This window comes from Nematolebias whitei, chromosome 11, assembly GCF_014905685.2.
Source record: "Nematolebias whitei isolate Nwh7 chromosome 11, NemWhi1, whole genome shotgun sequence".
Classification (NCBI taxonomy): Eukaryota; Metazoa; Chordata; class Actinopteri; order Cyprinodontiformes; family Rivulidae; genus Nematolebias; species Nematolebias whitei.
The window spans coordinates 13142847-13169556 of NC_056508.1; the positions used below are offsets into that span (position 1 = coordinate 13142847).

Consider the following 26710-nt stretch of genomic DNA (forward strand, 5'->3'; position numbering starts at 1 on the left):
AATTAAATCTATTAAATTAATTTTATAATTTCCCACTGGGATTAATAAAGTATTTCTGAATTGAATTAAATTTTGAATAAATAAATTGAATGAATTGAATGAACTCAGAGCTGCTTTCCGTCAGCCGTGGCTTTGAACTTTAGGTCTTCTTTCTCTGCGACCCGTCTGACTGATGCCCTTCTTGTCTGTGTTTTTGGTGGACAGAGCTCTATTGTTACAGAATTTTCACTTTTATATTTTGGAATTCTTTGGTGCACCTTTGGATATTTCGAGGGTTCGGTGTTTTTGTAAAACCTCACATGAATCTAATGCAGACGTCTCAGAGAAGAGCTGTTCATCCTGATCAACTTCTCTTATTAACCTGAAGTTTGTTTGCTCTTCAATTGACTCACATTTTCACAGAATGTTTTAGTCATTATTAAAACGTTCATGCTTTCTTTACATCTCAACACCTTTCCTTTTGTTTGTGAGAATGCCTGTGCGATTGAGAACAAAAGTGTGTGAGTCAGCCACATCTGTCCCACATGAAAACAATCATCTACCTCAGTGTCCACCTCCCTTTGCAGTGCTCGAGGAAACTCCTTTTGGTACCATATCATACCAGAGCAGACCTGTGTATCTACAGCGAGGCGACTCACCTCAATTAAATCATGTCTTACTGACTCACTCAGTACAACACAATGCCATGACTCACCTGCTCCAGCTGCTCATCACGGCCATACTCCCCAGGTGCACTGAGCATTTTTGACAGAAAGGCCATGACGTTATCAAGAAATTATTAAAGCAGTTCACAGATTGTGCTGATATCTGACTGTTAATCTCTTTAAATTTAGCTTTTTAATTTATAGAGCTGCGCTTCCCCCTAATCTCTTGTCATATAAATCATAATATTCAGATGTTTGGTAATGAATAGGCAGTTTAACCCTTTTATCTTCCTGTAACTTCATGACCGTTCATGTTCCTTAGAGGAAAATCAACCACCTTATTTAAGTGCTTAAAAAATGTTTTTTTAAACTATTTTTTTTCCCACAATAAACTAGTCAGTCTTAGAGCTACAGTATCTCTGCCTGAAATAAAAAGAAAATCAAATTTAAAGGACTTTTTGTTTTAAATTAACTCTTTAAAGGTCTTTTTTTTTTTAACTCCACATTTCAGTTTAAAAAAATTATAAAATAGTTATTTTACAGTAATTTTTGAAAAAGGGCATTTTCCTCTTATTAGTATTCCCAAAAATATTTTTTTTTACATTTTTTAATTTCAGTCCTTAGTTCTGTGAGGACCCTCCAGACCACCAGATCCTTCAGAATCTGTAGCTTATTTGATCAAACACTTGTGTCTCCTTGAGTCATGGGGGTCACTGGTGCCCATATCCAGCAGTCACTGTGGGAGAGGCGGGGGACACTCTGAACAGATCTCCAGTCCCATCACAGGGACAAATAGAGACAAACGAGACAAACAACCATTCACTCTCTCACTCTCACCTAGGGACAATTTAGAGTTACTAATCAGCCTAACATGCATGTTTTTGGTCTGTGGGAGGAAACCGGAGTACCCGGAGAAAACCCACACATGCACAGTGAGAACATGCAAACTCCACCCAGATAGGCCCTCGGCAGGGATTTGAACAGGCAACCTTCTCACTGAGAGGTGGTAGCACTACCAACTGCGCCACCATGCCGCCCAACATGGAGATTTATTTTTCAAATTTTTCATATTACCGGTATTATTATTATTTTCTTTGTATATTTTTTCAACTCTGACCTTGATATAATAGTTTATTCTAAACTTGTTTTTCACCTGTATTGACCCAGAAAGAAGAGTGCAGGTGCACTCTGCACCCATTGTTGGCGACCGGCCTTCTGATGAACTGACGGCAGTCAGCCTCATCAACTTTAACTCTGCATCTTACATCCACGTCAAACAGTTTTTAGTACTAAATATTTACTTTTGTACTTTACAAGAATTTTTGCTCTTTACGCCCATGCCCCTCTGCTGGGGGTGAATTGAACTACGTTTCAGTAGATTTTTTGCAGAGGCTGTAAAATATAAAATCATGTGTGCTAATATAAAAGTCTAAAAATTAGTAACCAAGATAAAAGCAGAAATATTCCTGAGAGAAATGCATTAGTTTATGGTATAATAAACGTGTGATTAAAATGAGCTTTTTACAATATATTCTAAGGTGGTTGAGTTCCCCTCAGGAACACGAATGTGTAGTAAAGTTACTGTGAGAGTGCTGGAAAATATTCTGTCAAAGTATTTAAAAAAAAAAAGAAAATATTTTTTAGTATTTTTCATTAAAATGTTTACTGAGTACTTTCAATTAAAGCACACACAAAAATAAATATGTTGCTGATTTTTGTCCTAAAGACAAGATTTAAGATTTGGCCTCATTAGTGTTACTGCCCAACATGTGGACCACAAAACAACAGAGATAAGAAATATGTTTGTACTTTAGACAAAATATGGACTGAAGCACATTTCAAACGTCTCCTTCCAAGCCACATCAAAATGTCTCTGTTGAGCATCTTATGGTAAATGGACTGTACTTACTGTATACAGCACCTTTCTATCTTATCAATACACTCAAAGCTCTTTACAACACAATCTGTGTCCTCATTTACACATTCATACAGCACTACTAGATCTACAAAGACTAATCAGAGCTTTATCACATTCATACACTGATGGGACACACATGGGAGACGATGAGGGGTTCAGTGTCTTGCCCAAGGACACTTCAGCATGTGACTGCTGGTGGACTCAAACCCCCAACTCTTGCATTGGAGGACGACTGCTCTAAACACTCGGCCACAGTCGCCCTGTGTGTGTCTCATGTCTCTTATGTGTGAAATCAAAGAGAAAGTGTAAAAGTTTTCAGAGGACATGCCACAGAAACGCCGAGTCAGAATTCAGACGTAGAAACAGCCAAATATAAACATATGCAGCTTAACACGGATGTATTTTTGTGGCTAAGACACATTTGTTAAATGAGCTAGGCATGCGACAACACATCATACTATGGATGAGGCCGTTTACCACTAGACAGAGACGCCCCCACAGACACTCATGTAATGCTGATCCAAGGCTGGTGGGGATGCTGAAGGCTGGAACACACTCACACCCCATGTCTGTTTGGTGATGTCAGCAGGAACACAGTTCATTTTGAGTCACCTCACTTTCTATTGACTTCTTCTAGCCGTCACCCTTCAGTCCAGTAGTGATGAGAAAAGCATATTTATTAACACAACTAAGATTTGCTACAAACTTGTGGAAGAACAGAAATTCAGCGTGCCTGTGAGAGCCTGGAAAAGAACATGAGGTTTAATATTTTATGGACTCTCTAAAGGCTTGTTGGAGGTTTTACGTCTGATTGTTGTCATATTGGCTGTCTGGCATCAGGCAGCTCAAGTCTTTTCATCGGCAGTGAGTGATTGATGTCGTTGCTCTCTCCTGCTTGGGCATTTGCCTGGATTATTAAGCAGCCCCTTGAATGTGCCCTCGAAGGAATACCAATAAATCGACTAAATGTTTGTATTCAGAGACCATGCAATGTCCGTAAAGTCATACACAGCCTCGTGAGATGGGCTCAGAAAGCTTGAACCTTAATCATTCCCTATAAACACACAATAATAAATGGTTTTCAAAACATGGATAGGCTATAACAACTAAAGTCTATCCAGTGATGGGTGAGTGTCGTGTTCTGTTGCCAGAAGGTGCGGCCCATGATAGATGGATGTTCTGTAGGAGAGCAGTTTATCTTTGGGTGCAGCCAGCCTTCCTGGAGATGGACGACAGGGATCATGCTGTGATCGTGGGCCAGAGTCGGTGGAAAGATTATTTCCTAGACCTGGATTTTCTTTTTTGACATCGTTGATGGTATCACAAATCTATAAATAGGAACAGACAAACAACAAATCCAAAGTTGTGTGATGATAGGTACCTGTAAATGTTCTAATGGAGTATATATACTTGGCACTTGCAGTATTTGTTTTTGTAAAATACATGAACTATGGAAACACTCACTGCTTACTACTTCTGCCGTATAAAGATTGTATTTTTGAGTATTGTTTGTATACAGACATACAAACTGATTACCATTGTCATCATGACAATGGACAACAAATAAAGGTTAATAAATAAATGACATTTTTTAATATATAACAAATGTAAGATTGACAAAATCTGCAGCTGCAGAACAAAATGAATCTTAATGAAAGTAAAAGTGTTAATGCAACATAAAATGTTTTAAAAGGGCCAACAATCAACGCGGATGACTTGGAGCAGCTTGTTTTGTTTTAGGGTAAAGCATTTAGCAGACTGTAGCCACGTCCACACTGCAGGTCTTAGTGCTCAGTTCAGATTTGTTTTTATTAATTTTTTGCTTGGTCATTAACATTATCATTAAAATGCGACCTCCATCAGAGCAGAGTGAACCGTTAAACTCTGACCCGCAGGCGCAGAGAAAACGTGTCACTCAGGGCGCTGTGTTTAACAGAAGTTCCTTGGATGCTACATGTTAGCATGTGCGATTCTGAGGTTGTTGTCTGAACAGATTAAATTATCTAATGTGCTTGTTTGGTCCAGTGTTTATATTTAATCTTGCCTCTTGACGGCTCCTCCACTGCAGTGTTGTATTTTATAATGGGAGCGACGTACTGAAGGTACAAACTCAAGTATCGATCCATCACGTTCGTATCGATACAGACTCTAATGTTAGTATCAGATGTTGCTGTAGACTCTCAGTCATCCAGGACATGGGAAATTAAAAGATCTAAGATGAATCAACTGGACTCTTCTGTAGCTGAAGACGAACAGAGTTCAAAGATTGAAACTGCTCGAGGTTATTATCATTTTATTAAAACTTGGATCGATCCGCTCTCCGCTTCACCGACATAAAAGTTGAATGAAATGCAGCATGGGTTGAGTTTGAAAAGATAAAAAAATACATCAAACAACTTTAAATTAAAGTTATTAAAATACCCGTTGTTGGGATTTTTACAGCTTTGAATGATGAAGTACAGTATGTCTGAACAACAGAGCTCTAAAGAGGGCTGGGTTTTCTTATCTGTTTTACTAAAATCCCATTTTTTTGTATGTGTCAGGTTTTTACATTTTTTTGTAGCATATTTTGCATGATCTATTAGTACACTATTTTAATTGAACTGCACATTTTGATGTATTTTTAGTGTGTCTTTCCTTATCAAAACAGTAAGAAGAGTAGCAAATAACAAAAGTGTCAAAAACAGAAGACTAACAGTCAAACAGTGAACGCTTCAGTGCTGATGCAGCTGCACATTTAAGACCTTCCTAAAATAGTCAGTGTTACTAGTTACTTTACATCATGACTAGTCGTACATTCGTTGAGTTGCTCTAACTTGAATTTAACTTTAAACCTTAGCTTGCAGGAATGAGATCTCTAAAGCAGTGTCCAGAAGTGTTTTCTCTCATCCTTTATTCTTGCTCATGCTATACTTCCAGCGGTTGGTACCAAACTTCCACCTGTACACAACCAGCTGGTAAAAACTTTAACCCTTCTCGACTGCAGAATTAAAATAAATATAGCTAATTGTTAATGCATTAAATGTCATTTGGTGTCATTTTTAGACTAAAACTGTCTATTTATGTTAGAAATTGTTATTATCACTGACTACACCAGTTTGCAGAGACTAAATGACTTTAGGGTTGGTGTTGTGTCAAATCTTTAATATACAGACCAAAACCTGATATATATTGAATGGATGTATTACTTTAGGTAAGTTCTGTCTGATAGATCTGTCTGTCAGAGATATATATATATATATATATATATATATATATATAACTTTTTTTTTTTTTAAGTCTTCAGTTGATCCAAAATGCTGCTGCCAGAGTCTTAACTGGAGTTAGTGGGAGGGATCATATCTCTCCAGTTTTAGTTTCTCTCCATTGGCTCCCTGTTAAATCCAGAATAGAATTCAAAATCTTACTTCTAACCTACAAAGCTCTCAACAACCTAGCTCCATCTTATATTACCGATCTTATTGTTCCATATTTTCCTAACAGAGCACTTCGCTGTCAGACTGCAGGCTTACTTGTGGTTCCTAGAGTTTCCAAAAGCAGAATGGGAGGAAGATCTTTCAGTTGTCAGGCTCCTCTCTTGTGGAACCAACTTCCAGTTTCTGTCCATGAGGCTGACACATTGACCAGTTTTAAGACTGGTCTTAAGACTTTTCTTTTTGATAAATCCTATAGTTAGGGTTGACTTGTTATGCTGCTCTAGGCTTCTACTACTAGAGGACAAATTGACCTCATTTCCTTAAATGATTTGCTAAAATGGAATAGTTTTCATTTGATTCTATTTCTATCTTAACATGAGATTCTTGACCTGCCATTGTGTATCTGTTCCAACCAAACTCAGCCAGTAGAAGCAGATGGCTGTTTATCCTGAGCCTGGTTCTGCTAAAGGTTTCTACCTCATGAGAGAGTTTTTCCTTTCCACCGTCGCCTTCATGCTTGCTCAAGATGCTAAATAATTTAAAATAATTTATTTTGAATTAAAATTCCATGCCAATCGTGTGGCTCATCCATCAATCAGCCAATTGTGTGTCATGTCCATTCTTATTTTGAAAAACCGCGATAGAGTCTGCGACAAACGAACCACGAAGTAGCAAGAGAATATATATATATATATATATATATATATATATATATATATATATATATATATATATATATATATATATATATATAATGTGATTCAAATATTGGATAATCTGATGATTTGCTCATCACAGCTGACAGCAGTTTTCATTAGACAAAAATATAGTTTTAATGAAATGGCCTAACAAATAATCAGCTATTTGTTTTAGCATTAAAGTGTGCTAGTAAAAAGCCCTTCTGTGCAGCCATGACAGCAGGATGCCATTTGAAGTTGTGTGGGAGTTAAGAATCAACGCAGCATCTGGGTCAGTCAGGCAACAAGAGATGCAAGCATGTAATCAGCAACTACAGCTCCCCAGGCTTTACTTTCAAATACAAACTGCTTTCTGCTCCGTTGTGCATATTATTAGCAGAGTTGTTGCAAACATCACTGCTGGCTGCCCAAGGCCTCGGACGTGAACCTTATGCTGACGAATGTGCAGGAGTGCCTGCGATTATACGTGGGCTTATGTTCAGAGTTCAACAGATCTCAGTTACAACTAACACTGGACTTTAGTGTCACTTTTTGCATCATCAGTTTACCATTTTCATCCCACTGACACCATTATGGTACATTTTCAATCTTTGTGGCTCAAATGTGTTTCAGGTCTTATGGAATTCAGATTTAGGTGAGAATGTTACATTAGAGACTGGAGGAGAGGACGATACAGAGACTACAGAGGCCATTGGGCTTCTCTCTGATATTGTCACCGACAGCTCAACTTATTGAAGCTAAACACAATTTGTACAACCACAGATACAGCTTCTGAAGCTTTTAGTGCAACATGCTGTGTAAGTTTTAAAACAGCTTAAAGAACTGAACATTTATCTATTATCCCTAAAACCAAGCAGTCTTTTATTAATGACCCTGCTGTTTTATTTGGATAGTGAGGGTGCGCGCAAAAAAAATAAACAAATAAAAGAAAAATAAAATGTCCAGTTCTTGTTGCTATTCCCATTTTCTTTACCAGAATAATTTGTGATTTGGACCAGCTTTTTAATTAAATATATTTTTTTCTAAATATTGTTTTTTTTTTCTACCTGGACATTTGCTTCTGACCAGGTCTGTCACAACAACAAATTTTGCTGGGCGATTAATTGTCTCAGAAATGATTGCCATAAATAATAATATTGTTTGAAATTAGACAATAATTAGTAATTATTGTCAAACTTAAGAAGAAACGTTTAACTTATTTTGCATGCAGTACCTTTTTTCGACCACCGGATGACAGTATAAGACTGTTTGAACTGAAGGATGGGTAGTGAGGGAGCGAGCAGCGTGTCTCTTTAAGAAAAATGGGAGGGAGACCCCTTGACGTGACATGGGCTGTCTCTCTTAGGTTCTCAAAATGGTGGATGCTTGGTGTGATTTGAGTTCTTTAGCATAGCATTTGTCACACAAAGCTTTTAACAAAAAAATCAGTAAACAAGTTATCAGCTTCTTTTTGCAGAGAAAAACAACTTTTTACACGAATGCACTGGTTTCAACCTTGACTTTTGGAGCTTCGACGAGACGGAGGTTTTTTCCCCCGAGGTCGGCCTGCTAGCTTAGCTCGTAGCTTAGCTTCTCAGCTTAGCTGCTTTTACCAATCTAAAAATATGATTTTGGACGGTGAAATGGGTTTTAAAGAGAAAAGAGAAAGGGAGGGTTCAGTGAAGAGCACCGGAGTTGAGCCTTTTGTCATCCAGTGTCTTCAGTAGAAAGAGAGAGACACGAAGAAACGATAAAGCTGATAAATGAAAATGAGGTCGATAATTTTAATTTATCATGCGATTAATTGATTTATTGTTTATCGCGACAATTCTACTACTGACATTTTCTCAGAGGAGAGCTCCTGTGCATGAGTCAAAATACTCAATGACTTTGTGATTATTGTAAGAGAAAAGTGTTTAAATTGTAAACATCCGAACTGTGCACTTCTCTGTGACACGCACGGAGGTCAAGAAGGTGCAAGGCATTCTGGAGACGTTGCGACTCACTTCTGAATTTCATTTGCCAGCTAGTTGCAGGCTTGTGAGATGCCACCTGTAACCTCATTCATCATCGTGGAACAGGATGGATAAAATATTTCTGTTAACTTTCATTGTTCAACGATGAAGCTAGAATGTCAGGTGCTGATGTAATGTCCACTAAGAACATGGGGTTGTACACTCAATACAAAAGTCCTGCCTGTGAAACAATTAAATTTAACACCTGAAAAATAAATCTAAAATGTATTTTGAGTTTTTAAATCAGGAAAATGTCCCGTTTGTTTAAATGGAGGGTCCTAATACAAACCGTTTCCTCCTCATTCTGTGTAGCTTCTGCTTCCATCTTCCAGTTTAGTCTCCAGTTATAATACAGGTCAGTGTTACCATAGAGAGCTGTTTTCACTTCTTCCCCAAGTTAAATGAACTATAAAACAACCGATGAGAATTTTTTTAATGGAATTCTTTCATCCACTATGTTTCCACCTGGGACACAGAAGATCCACCCAGTGTTTCTGCTCCCAGTGTTTCCAGTTCTTTCATTAGATACTGCTTGTTCTCTTTCCATGTTGCGCCTTTCATTCTCTCTGATCTGCAGATCAAAATGAAACCCTTTGTCTCCCTCTCCATGCAGTGGGGTGTAAAAACAACTCCGCCATGGAGATGAGGGGCAAAAATGGTCGTCTTTGATCTCTTGTTCGTCATTCAAGAGCTTCGGAAGCTGCTGTTTGTGAACTTGCATGTGTTTGCTCCTGTGCAGCATGAGTGAGTATTTTTGCTTGCCTGAGGGTGTGTGTGTGTGTGTGTGTGTGCATGTGTGTGTGTGTTTGCTTGCAAAAGGACCGACAGAGGTTTCAAACCCAGACATGTCAAACAGTGGAGGGTTGATGATGCAGGGTGCAGAGGACAGCCTGTTCTCTGGCCTCCACCCTCTACGTCAGCCTGATCAACAATGGTGTGATGTGAAACGTGTGTAGACGAGACTTTGTGCACACAGTCACAGAAACAAATCCTACTCACTCATTATGCCTTCATTTTCTCCAGTCGTGATCACTTTGGTCTTCAGTTCATTAGTAAAAGTTCAGAACTGAGACTTTGTGATTCTCTCAGACGATGAAAGAACAAGTTGCTCAACAGGCCGATGCAACTTATTAAAGACGTGTTGTTGTTTTTTAAATCTCATGCTTCATTATCTTGTTTTTTTTTTCTCTGTGCTTTGTGTCATTATGCCCTGCCATAATTCTGCAGGTGCAGGTTTTAGAATCCTGCAGTGATGGATTATAAGTCTCCCTGACTCGATTTAAAGAACATATTCTGAAAATGAATCTCTTTTTGTGCTTGAACACACACATTTTGAAAGTTGGTCACCATTACGGTACACCATCACCAAAAGATGCAGAAAAAAAACTAACAAAAAAAGCAATCCTGATGCTTTACTTGGCTCATTTAAGATTTAATACATTTTCTTCAGTGAACCAATCAGAACTGCAAAAGAAACTGCAGGACAAATTTAGCTTCTGTCTCCAACTCTCCTCTAAAGTTTAAGATTAAATCAGGCTTTTTAAATCAAGCTGCATAATGTGAAGAAAAGCTAAACTCCTCTGCTTTGTCATAAACTAAAACTTTTAATCAGCATTTTTACAGTTTGCATGAAAAAGAAATAGACTACTTATATTCTAGCAGTGCTTTCTTTAATGTTTTATACTGCTACTGGAACACCCATAATTATTATTGATAGGGGTGCACCGATAAATCAGCTGACTGATTTATCGGCCCTGATTTCCTTAATTTTGAGAAATTGGAATTCGGCCGATAATTGCATGAGAAACTGATTTTACCGATTTTTTTTTTTTTTGTTTGTTTGTTTTAACAATTGTCTGAACTTCATTTATATTTCAGAGCACTACCTCATGGCCAGTTAAAACAAGTTTGTATTGTTTCTAAGATCTTGTACAAGGGTATGTTTTTCAATAAAATAAGATTGAAAACTGAAGGTGCATTGTGACCTTATAACACCTGAAAGTGTCGCTTATCAAACAAAATAAGTATCGGCCAAAATCGGAAACAGCAGGTCAGACTTTTTAGAAATCGGTGATCGACCAGAAAACTGCATTCGGTGCATCCCTAATTGATGCTCTTTAAATGTTTCCCCAGCCAGTTCTTTCAAATGACCCTTCCTTTTTCCACTGAGTGATGTATAATGTAATCAACTTTTACACTTGTCAGTGTTTGAGAGGAATCATAAATCATGTCTGAACTGAACTGCTGACTTGTTCTTTAAATACAATAATGAAACGAGGTGATAAATGCAGAGAGCAACACCTTCAAAGAAGTACAGCAGGGTGCAGGGTGATATAACAAGAACTGTCAGCAATTACTGTGAAAAGTCCACATGTTATTTTTTGAATCATTATGTTTTAGATACATCAACTAAACTGTAGAAAACTAGTTAATTTTTTATTTATTATTTTAACCAGGATGTCTCTGATCTTTGATTCAGTTTTTGAAAAAGGGCTTTCTGTAAGGGGTGGTTGAGTGTCCACTGTTAATTTGATCAAAGCAGTTCAGTGCAAAAAGTTTAGGCAAGGCCCCCTTCACACAGAATGACATATTTTTGCTCCGCATGACTTAGATGACCCATTAGAAGGTGAATGGATATGGACAAATAAGTAAAAACTCCTCCGGTGTGAAGACAGCTGCGATGCTACCTGCAAAGTACTTCCAAAATGCTTTTTAAAATTTTATATATTTGATGTTCCCTTTCTTCAGCATTGGCTTTTGCTGAGATAAAAGCTTAGATGTGGGAGGAGTTCGATGAAGATTTGGATAGAGACTCTTGATCGACTTCAAAGAGATTCTGGTCATCAGGCGGCTGAGGAGGGGAAAGCAGCACTTTACCAACACTGTGTTTAGTGAATGTGGAGCGCTGTTGATCTCAACCAGTGACGTTGTCGGGAGGTGGAAGGAATACTTCTCAACCCTTCTTGATCCCACCGGCATGTCTTCCATGGAGGAAACGGAGTTGGGGGACTCCAGAAGTTACTCTGTCCATAAAGGGTAAATGAGGGCACAGATTGTGTTGTAAAGCGCTTAGATTATCTTGATTGGAAAGAAAAGTGCTATATAGCGTCCAGTCCATTTACCATTTACCATTTACTATAACCAGGGCTGAGGTCACCAAGGTAGATTAAAAGCTTCGTCGCAGCAGGGCTACAGGAGTGGAAGGCTGTGGATGTTGCAGGACTGTCTTGGCTGACATGCTTTTGAAACATTACATGGACATCAGAGAAAATGCCACTGGATTGTCAAACTGCAGTAGTGGTTCCATTCTTCAAAAGGGGGGACCAGAGGGTGTGTTTCAATTAGTCACCAATCTCCTTAGCCTTCCCAGTAAGGTCTCTTCAGGGGTACTGGAGAAGCGAGTCCGATTGATGGCCAAAGTCAGATTCAGGAGGAACAATGTGAGTTCCATCCTGGCTGTGGACCACTGGACCAGCTCTTTACCCTCACTACGCTTTCTTAGCACCAGCAAACCATTTTTCCCCCACTATTTGAGTATGCTGTTGGTGGAAATCAGTTTGTTTGGGGACTCTTCAGATTCAAGAAGTCCTTTGGATGTAGGATGAAACGTCTCAGCAAAAAAAAAAAAAAAAAAAAAAATGCGGTCCAGATGACCACAGCTTATAAGTCTGGGTAGTTATGTCTACATGGACATAAGTAATTGGGTTAAACGCCCCATTCAGATTATTTTTTGTTTATTCAGAACGATCCGAAATAATTTGTAATCAGAACAAAATGGGTGGTTTACGCCGATTCATAATCCGAACGGTGTACATGTAAACACCTAATCTGTTCATTTGTTTCTGATTGTGAAAAACTGGCCTGACTGCGCATGTGCGACCTATGTCATTTCCGCCTGGCTAGTGCTAATAATATTAGCATGTCGGGGAAGCAAAACTGGTCGGTGAGCGACACATCATTTCTACTAGAAACTTGGAATCCTGGAAGTAGAACTTCTTCTTCTGTGTTTTTATAAGGAGAGTTTACCACTCTGTGCATGTCAGTACTTCTGTTCAGAGCAAAGTCCGCTGCATGTAAACGCTCGTCATGAACAGATTGTGCCCATGTAAACGATACATTTTAATTATTTAATCGGAAAACATTTCAATCCAGTCAAATAATTTTGCACATGTAAACATAGTGACTAGCCATGCTGCGCCATCATCTCCGATATCTCTGTAAATGTGCTCATTCTTGTGGTGCTGTCCATAAACACGAGCAGAGAGGGAATGGGGGGGTTCAGATTTAGTTTTCAGTTTTGCTGGGTGGGTCGTCCATTGATGTAGCTCCACTGTCCAATCAACGATTGCTGTCTGCTTAAGTCAAAATCGTCACCTCAGAGCGGTTCATTTGGAACCATGAACAAGGAGGTCCCAGAAAACAGGCTGAGTGGTGGTTGGTATCGGCAGTGGGCCCTTAACTGGTGTCTTGTGGTGAGCAACTGATGAAAGTTGAGCCTGTACATACTTGACTGCTTAAGGAAGGTCTGATGTTTTTGTTCAGAATGACTGTCGGGTCAAATCAACCAGGATCATTCAACGAAGGCCTGACACTGTCTGTTTATGTCTGCTGCTGACCTGCAACAAATTAACACTTTCAAGGTCTCGTCTTTTTGTGTAGGACAAACTCTTGATACTACACATTGGCAGTAAGATAATGGACAACTTTAAATAATGTAAACACACCTCATTTAACAAACATTTATTATGACCAACATACTGTTGAAAGAGCCTAGAATAAACTGAGCCTTTTTTTTCTCCCATATGGGTTTTCTGAAAAGTCTGCCAACAATAAAAAGCAAACTACCCATAGCTAAGAATGTATTTCTGAATGCTGAGTGCTTTTTGATGCCATCTGTGCCTATTGCCAAATGAGCTGTTGTTGATCTCATTGACAATTATAAACCCATAACATTAAGTTTTCACTTGAAGTTTATGCATTTATGTTATCTGCTGGAAAACTGTGATCACACAATTCTGTCCAGTGTAGCCATATTGTCACTGCCCTTATGGGACAGTGTGGTTAGAATTGTGCCATTAAGAGTCCCTTCTCATTTAGCACCTCATCTTCTTTTATTGTGTTATTTAAAATATCTTTTCTTACTCTTTAAAAAAAAATCCACAAGCATTTTTTTTTTACTGTTTCTGTCAAAGTCAAGGTTCTTTATTGCCATTTGCATCACATGTGCTACATGAGGTGGAATGAAATTTTGTACACAGGGTCCCAGTTACACCCAACAAAAGTATAAATTGTAAAATAAAAACAGTAAAATGATCCAAGATATGAACTAAAACATACGCTAAACTAAGAATATGCTAAGCAGTAGTAGTACAAAAACAATACTTCTAACAGCAGCATGAAAATGAGTCTGTGTGAGCAGATGAGTACGAATGAACACAGCAGCATGACATAAATCAGCAGCATGAGATCAGCAGCATGGATAATCAGCAGCACTTATCAACAATCAAGTGTCATTAAATTGATTTTTTTTTTCCACAGTGATTATTCTGGTTAGAGATTCATGAGCCTAACAGCTTCAGGGTAGAAGCTGTTCCTCAGTCTAGTGGTTCTACACTTAATGCTCCTCAACCTCCTCCCTGAGGGGAACAGGGCAAAAAGTGTGTGAGCTGGGTGAGTGGGGCCCTTCAAGATGCAGGTGGCCCTCTTCCTGCATCTGGAGGTGTAGATGTCTGATGGTGGGGAGACTGACTCCAACAGTCTTCTGTGCAGCCTTCACCACTCTCTGCAAAGCTTTTCTTTCTGCAGCTGTGCAGCCTCCATGCCACACGTTGATGCTGGAGCACAGGATGCTCTCCACTGCACACCTGTAGAAGGAGGTGAGGACTGTGCTTCCCAGACCAGCTCGTCTCAGCCGCCTGAGGAAGTAGAGTACCAGCAGTAGTAGTAATAGAGTAGTAGTATGCCATAACTGGAGACATAGATTGTGTATATGGAGTTTCTTGACCTCGTCATTAATAGTTTTGTAGCTGAAACACTCCGCTTGTGCAGGCTAACCTCATGCTAAGATAAACTCCCACTAATTTGATTTTAAGATGGATATGTCCAAGCTGAACAGGTGAATAGAGCAGACTGGGGACATTGATTTCCTGCATGTTGCATTTTTTTGTCAAAGGGCACCTTCCCCTGTAATAAGGCCCTATTTACATGGACACGGTGGGAGGAAACATAGGTTTTTTTGTATGTTAACTAGAGGAAAAGATCCGCGTTGACATGAATGGATTTTGTGTTTACATGCATCCGGAGGAATCCACCACAGTCCCCACGAATCTGTTATAGTTGCTATCCCGGGTCATTTGTTGGCGCTGTGAATTTTGTACATTCACCTAATGCGCATGCGTGCTGCCTCGGACCGCTCCTTTCCTCTTGGCTAAAAGCTCAGCTAACAACATCTTAACAACAAGTTAAAGCTGGGTTTTGGATAAGAGTCGGCAGATTTAACGCCAAGCGGGACCGCTTCATCTAACAGCTCCACACCGGTCACTGAGTGGACCAGAACTGAGTTGACGAGGATGATGTTGGACTTCCTACTCCGTGATAATCAGAAGATGATTTACAGCAGGTAAATCAACATTCTTAATAATGTTTGCTTGTGTTTACTTCGATTGCACAACAACCAAGTTTTTATTTGTATTTTTCCTGCGAGGAGAAGCTGTCCTCCCACCAGGCGGACCGGTTCTGAACGAGGCTCGGCCCAGGTGCAGTGCAGGAGTATGTACAAGAGAGATGTTGGATGAACTATTTATTTAAAATTCTCCTCAGTTCTTTTATTTAATCCATTCAATATTTTAAGCTGCATTAATCAAAGGAGTTACAGCCTGAACGAGCCAGATGAACAACGTGGGACCAGTATATCCAGGATGAAAACAGAGTAGAGTCCAGTTCATTAATGCAGTTTACAGTTAACGTGTTTTTAATAGTGTGTTCAGTTTAGTTATCAGTGTTTTTTTGACATACAGTTTGTGGTGTTGAATAAATAAATAAAAATTAAACCTGATGTCTTCATGTTCAACTTTAATAACATGCAATATGTTTAGCATAATTTTAATCACATAACGTGAATTACATAATGTCCAGATAACTTAATTTAGCTCAGATAGCTTCATTATATATCTCACACTAACATAGATACTGTTTATTATTATTAAACTTATTATTTAGCACAAAAGTTATAGTGCAGTGCGTCGTGTGCGCCTGCCTCGACAGGCTCGTTCAATAAACAGCGATATTAGAACTGGATCTGACTGTGTCTCTTCCAACACAGATGTCGGTCACAGCCCCTGGAATCTGACGTAGATTAACTACGAGATTAAAAATATATTCCATCAGTCGTAGTTCAGAAAGCACTGTGTCCACCGCCATGTTGATAGAAATATGCCGTCTGTGCACGCAACGCGTGCGTGTGCGCATGTGGTTTAATACAAAGCCTCAGCGGGAGATGTTTACATTATCAGTGGGCAGTCAACGAAAACCTCCACTCTGGAAGTTGGATTCAGAAACCTCTGGATTCAAAGAGGGGGGCCACTGGTGTCGTGTAAATGAAGAGCAGAACCGCAGAGAGAAAGGTGCGGATTCACTCAAAATACATGCCGTGTAAACGGCCCCTTAATCTCTTGGGGTCTATAGCCCCTAAATGACTTCACATGTATCCCTTCATGCTGGCCAATTACAGCTTCCAGTTTCAACAATGGTAAAGTAAAATACTTGTAAAACTTGTAGCAGAAAGGAAAAACACCACACCTGTAAGGATGTTAGTTTTCTGTGGCCCAGTTTGTCTGTTTCCCTCGAAAATGAAAAAATTAGTTCCATTAGTGCCACCTGTGTCTCGTCCCAGCTGTTTGCTATCATGTCTCGTCTTCTCCTTGTATTTAAGTCACCCTATTCTGTCTTGTCCTTTGTCGGGTCGTCTTCGTTGGGTACGCTTCCTTGAGTCTCCTGAGTCTCTCCTTGTCTTCCTGGTTCCTCGAGTTCCCCGTGTCTCCTGAGTTCCCCGTGCCTCCCTCCTTGTTTATGTAAGTTTTGCTGCCCCGTCAGCTTGTTTATTTTGTACTTTTCATTTATCATTAAAGACCTATTTTTGTATATCTGCCGAGTTGAGTCCCTGTTCTGCACTCTGGGTTCGCTCCGACCACAAATCCTAACAACACCTCAATCTCCTCAACCACCTCCTTGAAGGACTTACACACTGAACCATTCTCACTTTCTGATGGATATGTTCACTGGTTTTATAACCAACTCTCTGTTATCTGCTTTCTGGAAAGAAATCCATGCCATGACTCTTAATTAATTAATTAAATTGATCTATTTACCGGGGCAGCACGGTGGTGCAACTGGTAGAGCTGCTGCCTCTCAGCGAGCAGGTCCTTGGTTCAAACCCCGGTCCAGGGGCCTTTCTGGGTGGAGTTTGCATGTTCTCTCCGTGCATGCGTGGGTTTTCTCCGGGTACTCCGGTTTCCTCCCACAGACCAAAAACACGCATGTTAGGCTGATTGGTAACTCTAAATTGTCCCTAGGTGTGAGTGAGAGAGTGAATGGTTGTTTGTCTCGTTTGTCTCTATGTGGCCCTGTGATGGACTTGCGACCCGTCCAGGGTGTACCCCGCCCCTCGCACAGTGATTGCTGGACATGGGCACCAGCGACCCCCGTGACCCGAAATGGAATAAGCAGGTAAAGAAAATGGATGGATGGATGGATCTATTTGCCACCTACATGGGAAAACCAAGTAACTTATTGTCCTTTAGGCACTGATAAGCTGTTGATTTTCTGTCTGTTGCCAAAAGGACCTAACAAGATGATAATTAGCAGATGACAGGAGCTTTTCTCACTGTTTCTGGAGCTGTGCTGCCATAGAAGGCCCATTAGACGCCTGCTGATGTTACGTTGCCACACTGCTGCTGCTCTTTTTTTAAAACTTTTTGATAAACTATTGTGTCAGAGCAAGCTTATTGATGGTCCCAGTGAGCTGAGGGACAACTGAAGGGCCAAAACTTTGAGGATTTAATAAAAGAAAAACAATACATTCAACCTGAGTGCCTTTTTTATAGACATTTATTTATTTTTATTTATTTTTTGCCATCTTAGCTCTATAAAGGTCAATATATTGGTCAGTCTGTTGGTCAACTACTGTCAAGTAATACACTGTGTGAATATTTGCTTTCTGTAAATCCCCTTTTCCCCCATGATTAAACTCATAAATGAACCCTTTGAATTTTCAAATTTTTATGTGTAAAAAAAAAAAAAAGCAAGTTGTGATTTTAGTGCAGTGCAATCATGACATAATATGAAATAGCATACAAACCTGAAAACGTACAGTAAATGAGATGTCTCTGTTCTCCACAGCAGTAGTTTCGTTCACGAGTACTATGACATCTTCATCGTTGTTACCATGTTCTTATCGACACTTGCTACATCATGATGCTGCCAACAGAAGCTAGTGATTTGCAGAAAAATGGCTTGTATGGGATCAGGAGGAGTTTGACAGATAGGTTGGAGACTCAAATTTCCTCACTTCTTTTATTTTCTACATTGTCCCCTAGAGAAGTTCTGTACTGCTGCTGCAGTTTCATCTTAAAGCGGTTTGGTTATTGAGCCAAAAGTACAAGGTTCAAACTAATTTACGTGTTCAGGTTTGGATCACACTTGACGAGATGTGGTCCAAGAGACCACATGTGGTCTTTTGGTATCTTAAAATAAGAATAAGACAACTTTAAACAAACTGATGAAAACTGTGGTTTAGTAATGAGTATTGAAGCCAGAAAAGCCAAATCTGAATTTAACATCTTGGTTGTTGAACTCTAAAACCTGCTGAGCTTAAATGTGCCACAAGTTTTATGTGCCAGGTTACTTAGTAATGTCAATGGTAGGGCAGGCAGAACCGTAATACTGTACAAATACATGCTTTATGAAGGGAGAGAGAGGAAAAAAAATAATGTTGTAAACCTTTTTTTTTTATGTTTGTTCACAAGCAGTGTAATACCAGTGTCAGAACTGGAACCCCTGTGTTTAAGTATTACCATATCTAAAGTTCTTGACCTCAAACTATCATCATCTGAGCACGTAAGAAAGACTGAAAGCTTCACAAACGGAACGCCTTGATGTATACTGGTTTGCAGCGCAACTTGAGGCTCTTCAGTTGTTTTGTGCTAACTTTCTTTAATATGTACAAAACCTATTTGCTCCACTCTTGGTAAGAGTTTAAAAAAAAGTTGAGTTCAAAAATGCTACACTGGTTAAATATTGCATTCAGTTGCATTTAGCAATTGCGTTCTAGAATTGTGCCGCTCAAGGTGGCTGCATGTTGGAGCAGCTCTACTTTCATTCTGAGATTTTGCTTTTGGAAGCTTTTATTTCTCTTTTTCTGGATGTAAATCAAATTTTTTTGGATGATTGTTTCCTCTGGTGTCAGATGCTGTGCAGCTGGAAGGATTTTTACTGAAACTTTTTTAGTTTTGGACATTTGTTATGATGCATAACCATGGCAACAAGGCAGTTTTCTACAACAACAGCAGCTGATTAACATCTCAAAAGCTCAAATAATATCTCAACTACAGCCCCAAATCTCAAATAAGTTGAAAAGATGTTCTGTGGACACATTCTCATCTACCTGCCGGCTGTGCTCGGGTGCCTGACCACTGGGATACTGGAACTAGCAGGAAACACGGCTCATGACAGCGGAAGGACTGGATCGTCCCTCGGCACCTACGGTTGGCTGTCCACAGCGACGAGGAGCTCAGTAGACTGCTGGGAGGAGTGGCCATCACTCTGGAAGGAGTTCTGCCCGGCATTCGGGCGGTCCTACAGACCGGGGGAACCAAGAGGCCAGCTGGGTCTGGGTGGGCGGATCGGACGGCATCTGCAGCCACTTTCTTAGGATCCACTGTGGGATGGACCTTTACAAGAGATCTTTCCTGTCTACAGCCATCAGTATCTATAACATCTCTTAATGAAATGAGGATAACGAGTTACAACAACAAATAATTTCCTTCTGGGATTAGTAAAGTATATTTGAATTGAATTGAATTGAATTTCTGTTCACAGATACTGTATGTTTCTTTACAGCTTTCTTCTTCTACGTGTCAACTCCTACATGTGTCCAGTTAACCACTGTTTTTGTCTGTCCAAACAGATCTCACTTGTAAATGAGTCTTTGAGGCTCAATGTGATTTATCTGTTTAAATAAAGGTTGAATGAAAAATTTAGGCCTGCTTCTTGCTGAACAATGACCCTGCTATGATGTAAAATAAATCTGCCTAAACATCAACATTCTTCTCTGGGTCTTGGTGAGGTCTATAGCTGTGTAATAGGATTGTAGTGGGCTTTTGATCAAGTGATAGAGCAAGATTGACACATGATAGTGAGATACAGTAGTGTTGGCTTGTCATTGTTGTGGCAGTGTATCAAGGTCCTGGATGAGGCATGGTGGCAGGACCGAGTCTGCTTTGACCCCATTACACCCACATATAGTGAGAAACCTATTTGCTAAACACTAAGCCTGTACCAACATCATGATTACCTTTACGCTAAAAGAGGTTTTCTAAATTAGCTGCAAACCAACCACACTTTAATACGTCAAGGAAGGTGATGTGTGGTCATCATCCAGGGTGAAGGGGACCTAACAGAAAGACATGCTGCACAAATGAAGGTTATTTTAAAGTGGTTAAAACATACATTTTAAATTTTCAAATGAACACATACCAATTGCTACATATTTTCTAGCAGAGCAGTTTATTTTTCTGAATGTTTTATAGCTCCTCACTGTAATTTGAAAACGGGTACGTTTGTGAAAACTTTTTTTTTTCCTCTCAATGTTTGACAGTGACTCGAGGCTTGAAGCATTCCTTCAACCATTTGGCCTCACGGATGGACTTTTTCAAAAACACTTGTGACATCACATACAATGAATTACAGATGGCTCCTAAAGACATAATGGACATTATTAACATGTGCTCTGTTTTCTCTATGTGATAGTTGTAATCTTGGCAAACCCTTAACAATTCCCACCCTGTATATATGTTTAGGCATCAACTACTAACAGATACAGATTTAGGCCTTTGCTCGGTTTAGCCTTTATCGCAGCTGAACGGTGGTGGCGGCAGGTGACCCACCTATCTTGTGAAAGCAGAACTCTAGAATACGAGCGGCCGGGGGGGAGCTCAGATGGCTTGGGGTGAAGGAAAGAAAGATGACGATCCAGGGAAGGTTGAAGGCAAGTCAAAAAGTGATCTCGGCTCTAGGTGTGAAGAACCCTGTGGGGATCTGCCACAGCTGATGAATCTCCACACTGAGGGAGGCGCAGGAGCACGTTCAGAGATGGAGCGATAGAGAAATGACGAAATGGCAAGCTGAGGGAGGTGTGGTGACTTTCTACATGTGTTCCCATGCATCATCGTTACTCCTCTGTGTTGATACTCCCACCACAGCTGCCCTCCTCTGCTCCCTTCATTTTTTAATAATTTCCCGTCCTTGAACCGCAGCCCCCTGCTTGAATCCACTGAATCCCCCACCCCCCGTATGAGAGACAACATTTCAAAGCCACAAGATGAGTAACCACAAAGGCTTCCATTGTTCCCGCTTGCCTTGCACCGGCAGCATGCAAGAGCACTGATGCACTGCCTTGTAACATAGTGGGAAACTGCCACTCCTCCCCCTTTCTCTCCCCATCTTTGGAGATATGATTTAGTGGACTAATGCAATCTGACAGGCGGGCCACAAAGAAGACACTGTTGAGTAGGAGTCTGCTTTAGATGGGGGAGGTGATTTGCATTTGTTCAAAAATAAATGAAGACACAAGAAATAAGGATTGATTTTTACTCTATCAGTGGGGTATCTACCATTAGTTGCAGGAGTCCCTTGGTAACAATTGCTCCCCTTTGCTACTCAAACAGAAACCAGCTTATCTCTGCAGGCGCTGTGTCCCTGGTGGATAAATAATAACCCATCTTTTTAACATGGGAACAGCCATTGAGAGAAAATGTGGTTTATGTTTTTGTGTTTGAATTTGGTCCGTGTGTGTGTGCGTGCGTGCGTGCGTGCGTGTGTGCGTGTGTGTGTGTCCCACAGTTTCTGGGAACACAAACCACAGGCTTGTGGCTTCTGAGTTGATGCATAGTCAGACCCAGCTTTTGTTTCCTTGACCTGAATTCCTCAAATTTGTTGCACCACTTAAAACTCTGTGGAGTTACATAATGAAGGGCCATGCTGTACTTTGTTCTACAGCACCACCACTTCCTGAACTAGTTCAGTCTAAACAACTTCAAACATCAGCACACTGCAAAGTAAAAGCCCCGAGCGTTGAGTTGTGCTAAACACCTAGCATGTAAGAAAGTGGGAATGCTACCTTGAGATACATCCTCAGGACTCTGGTTTGACAGATTTCAGACCGACATAATGTTGTTGAAGTGCGCTCACAGCAGCGCTCACTTCATCCCCTTTAGAGGCTGAACATGAATGCAGTTTGGAACGTTCTTACCTTGGTTGGTGATAGCTTTTTATTTCCATCCATCCATTTTCTTTACCCGCTTATTCCATTTTGGGTCACGGGGGTTGCCAGTGCCCATGTCCAGCAATCACTGTGCGAGGGGCGGGGTACACCCTGGATGGGTCTCCAGTCCATCACAGGGCCACATAGAGACAAACGAGACAAACAATCATTCACTCTCTCACTCACACCTAGGGACAATTTAGAGTTACCAATCAGCCTAACATGCATGTTTTTGGTCTGTGGGAGAAACCGGAGTACCCGGAGTAAACCCACGCATACACAGAGAGAACATGCAAACTCCACCCAGAAAGGCCCCCGGACCGGGGTTTGAACCAAGGACCTGCTCGCTGAGAGGCAGCATCTCTACCAGTTGCGCCACCGTGCTGCCCGCTTTTTATTTCCTTGAAACCAAATTTTTCATACCTGTCTGCTGAAAACCTGCAACGTAAAAAGTATTTCCACAGGGGAACTGTTACAGTGTGTTGAACGGCTCACCCTTTAAGAATGTCATTGCTTTCACCAAAGATTTTTATTTTTTCCTTTTTTGTCGCATCGGAGTAAGAGCATTTTCCACCTCTGACTGCCAATTTCTGCTTTTTTAACCCACTTTTGTGTGCACATGCGAGTGGATCTGAAGTGAGGAGAAGATTCAAATACAGCTGAGTATATTCAGGGAGAGGGATGTCAAAGGAAAACCTGAATGGCTTCAGAGGATGCAGAGAATGGTGGGCACCTGAGCATTCAGCGCACTGACTCCAAACTTTGTGCACCACGATGAAATATATTTCAGCACATTTGTGTATTTAGAATCTCAGCAGGTGTCCTGATGGAAGGAACCTGCTGACTGACGCTCCATTTGAAGCTTAAAGCAGATCTCATTAAGAGACTGTCATTTTTCACTGCCTGCTGCTGCTGAGCTGTGATTTGTCAACAGTTCCTGATCTGGAGAGGATGTGCAGGATCTTAATGCTTCTGTCAGAGACTCCGGCAGAAATAAACGGAAACCATTTACTTTGGCTTTGACTTGCACACGCGCACACACACAAACACACATACACATGAGTGAATCATCTTTGCAGAAATTCTTACTGTGGAGACATTTTAAATACATTTGGAGGGAAAAACTTACAGCTGCTGCCAGTGAGTCATAAGGGTCACCATGGTAACCATGTCTCTCGCTACTTGACACGACTGGGTAAGACAGAACTGCAGAGTAAAAATTAAATCTCAAGCAGTTGCTCTACAAAAACTTTGTCTGGTTATCACGCGTGTCATGTGTTTTATGTAGAACTGATGGTACCACTTTACAATAAGGCTCCCCTATAGATGCTAACAAATAGTTTATAGATATGTTATTAATTCCTCTATAAACACTTTATAAATCATTACTTGCTTATTATGCATTAACTAAGGGTGACGTAGACAAAACTGACCAATTTCTTGCCAAATAGTGAGCTAGATCTGTTCACTTATATATTTCATCTAGAGTTGTTATATTAAACATTTCAGACTGAGTTACTACCTTGTAAGTACAATAAACATTTGTGAACCTATTTTTTAGCATATAATATTGTACTTTATACTGCATTCTAAGTATTTACAACTAATATTAGATCCTAAAAAAAAAAGTTAACAATTCTAATACTCCTGATTATGTATAAATAAAGCTTGAATGAAAAAACACAAATAAAACAAACAAACTCTGCTCCGTACTTGAGCGGCTTTAAAATAAACAACAAGACCAACACTTTAAATAAAAGAATAGCTATGGTTCACTGAGATGCACATTTGAGTTAAAGTCGCGGGGGTCACTGGTGCCCATTAGGACTGGGCCATATCATATCATTCACAATAATACTGGTAAAAAAAAAAAAACTTGCCCAGGAAAATAAAAGATATCATGATATGCTATTTCATGGCATAAATATGTCATCCCAACACACAGCGGATTACGCTCACGTGGGTCATGCAGCGATATTCAAGTTGTAAAGGTGAAGGCATGAACGGAGAGAGCTGAGCTGTGCACTGTTTTACAGCGGGGGGGATGACACAGACACAGCTGAGCGCTGTTTGTCCCGACAGTTTTCAAGCCGGTAAGTGTGAGGGAAAACGTTATCTTCAGCTTTTTAGCTGGTGCGCTGCTAACTTGAAGCTACATCAATGCCGACGGATGGTGGAGGGGTGCACGCAGTTCGGTTTGGTAGACTGTGCTGTGGTTCTGTTGATGTGGCAGGGCACCCCACTCATATAATGGTAGGGGAAACACTGACTAAAGGTAAATGGACTGTACTTATATAGCGCCTTTCTATCTTATGGAGATACTCAAAGTTCTTTCACTACAATTTGTGCCTGGGGCGGCTGTGGCTGAGTGGTTAGAGCAGTCATCCTCCAATGCGAGAGTTGGGGGTTCGAAACCACCAGCAGTCACATGCTGAAGTGTCCCTGGGCAAGACACTGAACCCCTCATAGCCTCTGATGTGTGTCCCATCAGTGTATGAATGCGATCTAAAGCTCTGATTAGTCTCTTTAGAATGATTTGTTCAATTAGCTTTGTAGAGAGATCTAGTAGAGTGCTGTATGAATGGGTAAATGGGTAGGGAGGCCAAGACTTCCCTCTCCCCAGCCACTTGGTCCAGCTCCTCCGGGGGAATCCCGAGGCGTTCCCAGGCCAGCCGAGAAACATAATCCCTCCAGCGTGTCCTGGGTCTTCCTCTGGGTCTCCTCACGGTGGGAGGTGTCCGGAACACCTCACCAGGGAGGCGTCCAGGAGGCATCCTAAACAGATGCCCGAGCCACCTCAACTGGCTCCTCTCGACATGGAGAAGCAGCGGCTCTACTCTGAGTCCCTCCCAGATGATCGAGCTTCTCACCCTGTCTCTAAGGAAGAGCCCAGACACCCTGCGGAGAAAACTCATTTCGGCCGCTTGTATCCGAGATCTCGTTCTTTCGGTCACAACCCAAAGCTCGTGACCATAGATGAGGGTAGGAACGTAGATCGATCGGTAAATTGAGAGCTTTGCCTTTTGACTCAGCTCTCTCTTCACCACGACAGACCAGTACAGCGCCTGCTTCACTGCAGACGCTGCGCCTATCCGCCCATCGATCTCACGCTCCATTTTTCCATAATTCGTGAACAAGACCCCAAGATATTTGAACTCCTCCACTTAATCTTCATTTTATTTAGTTTATTTGGGAACTGCACCTGCTTTTTAATTTTTGTGGTAGATTTTGTTGTTATATTTTGTGCAGACTTTTTCAATCTAAATCACAGAAAGATCTTTTTTTTTTATTGTTATACTTTGAGACTGAATACTTTACTAAATAAAGTAATTGCAGTAAAATTAACTTTTTTTTATAATGCTGCAAAGCAACATGTTCATTTTGTCAAATGAATAACTATGATTTCTGTTTTTTTTGTTATATCACAAAATTTATTGTTATCGTCAGAATGCTCTGAAATATCACGATATTTTGTTTGAGCCATATCGCCCACCCCAGCAGTCACTGCGTGTAAGTGAAAATTTCTTGTAGTTTTTTGAATTGTGTCTTTGCTGCTGCTAAGGTCAACACACTGCCCCCATGCTGTGGTCAGAGTAGTGAACCAAACATTGAAGAAACAGTAAAATAATGGCTGAAGGAGGGTGCTCCAATGCTCGTGCACTGACTCCATTAATAAACAAGATGTTTGATGTTTCTAACTAGTGTTTGTGGCCAGCTGCAGGGTTTATTCTGCCCATGCAGTTTTAGCATAAAGTGCCAGTGTTGTAGCTGAAAGCATATTCCAAGCATGTCCTACCTGTCCCTTTTTCAGAAGGTAACTTCTTCTCCACGTACAGCTAGTTCACACAGAAGATGTGCATTACCTTTGCAAACACAAGGGCATTCTTTCTGTTTCCGCTTCCTTTCTTCATCCCTCTGACAGTCTGTCACTCAGGGGAACGCAGTCAACACTTCCTCTGACTTTGCTGCAGCTGCTCATGCTGTCATGACACAACAGTCCTACAGTGTGTTTAGTCACGAGTGCATCTGGACATCAGTTTTAGGCTTTAATTAATGTTTTAAAAGCCTGTTGTACAAATGAGTGTGATTTAGAACATCTGTATGACTGATTTGTTAGTCTGATGCAGATTTCTCTCTCCTCCCCCCCAGGTAAGGTGCTGAATACAGATTTGCATCACTACCTCAGCCTGCAGTTTCAAAAGGGCTCCCTGGACCACAAGCTCCAGCAGGTGATCAGGGACAACCTCTACCTGCGCACCATTCCCTGTGAGTAGTTCCCACAGCCTCAGTCCTCTCTCTCTGAGTCTGCGTGTTGCCCTCTGACCCGTACAGATGGAATACAATCTGTTCTGTTCTGTAGCACCACTTACATTTCCATTTTTTTTTACCCCTGATTTACCTCTATTTAAACTTTTTAACATTATGTGGGATCTAATGCATATTAATCTAAAATGGCCTGATGCATATGTATGTATATATGTGTGTGTATATATATATATATAT

The 26710-nt window shown here is 40.6% G+C and overlaps 1 protein-coding gene across 1 annotated transcript in view; it reads left to right on the forward strand.

Annotated features, from left to right (window-relative positions):
* magi3a (membrane associated guanylate kinase, WW and PDZ domain containing 3a) overlaps positions 1 to 26710 on the forward strand; it is a gene marked incomplete in the record, with an annotated part of 248896 nt that overhangs the window by 129380 nt on the left and 92806 nt on the right. Inside the window, 1 exon segment of the mRNA XM_037684665.1 lies at positions 26357 to 26473. Coding sequence (XP_037540593.1) covers positions 26357 to 26473 — 117 coding nt within the window.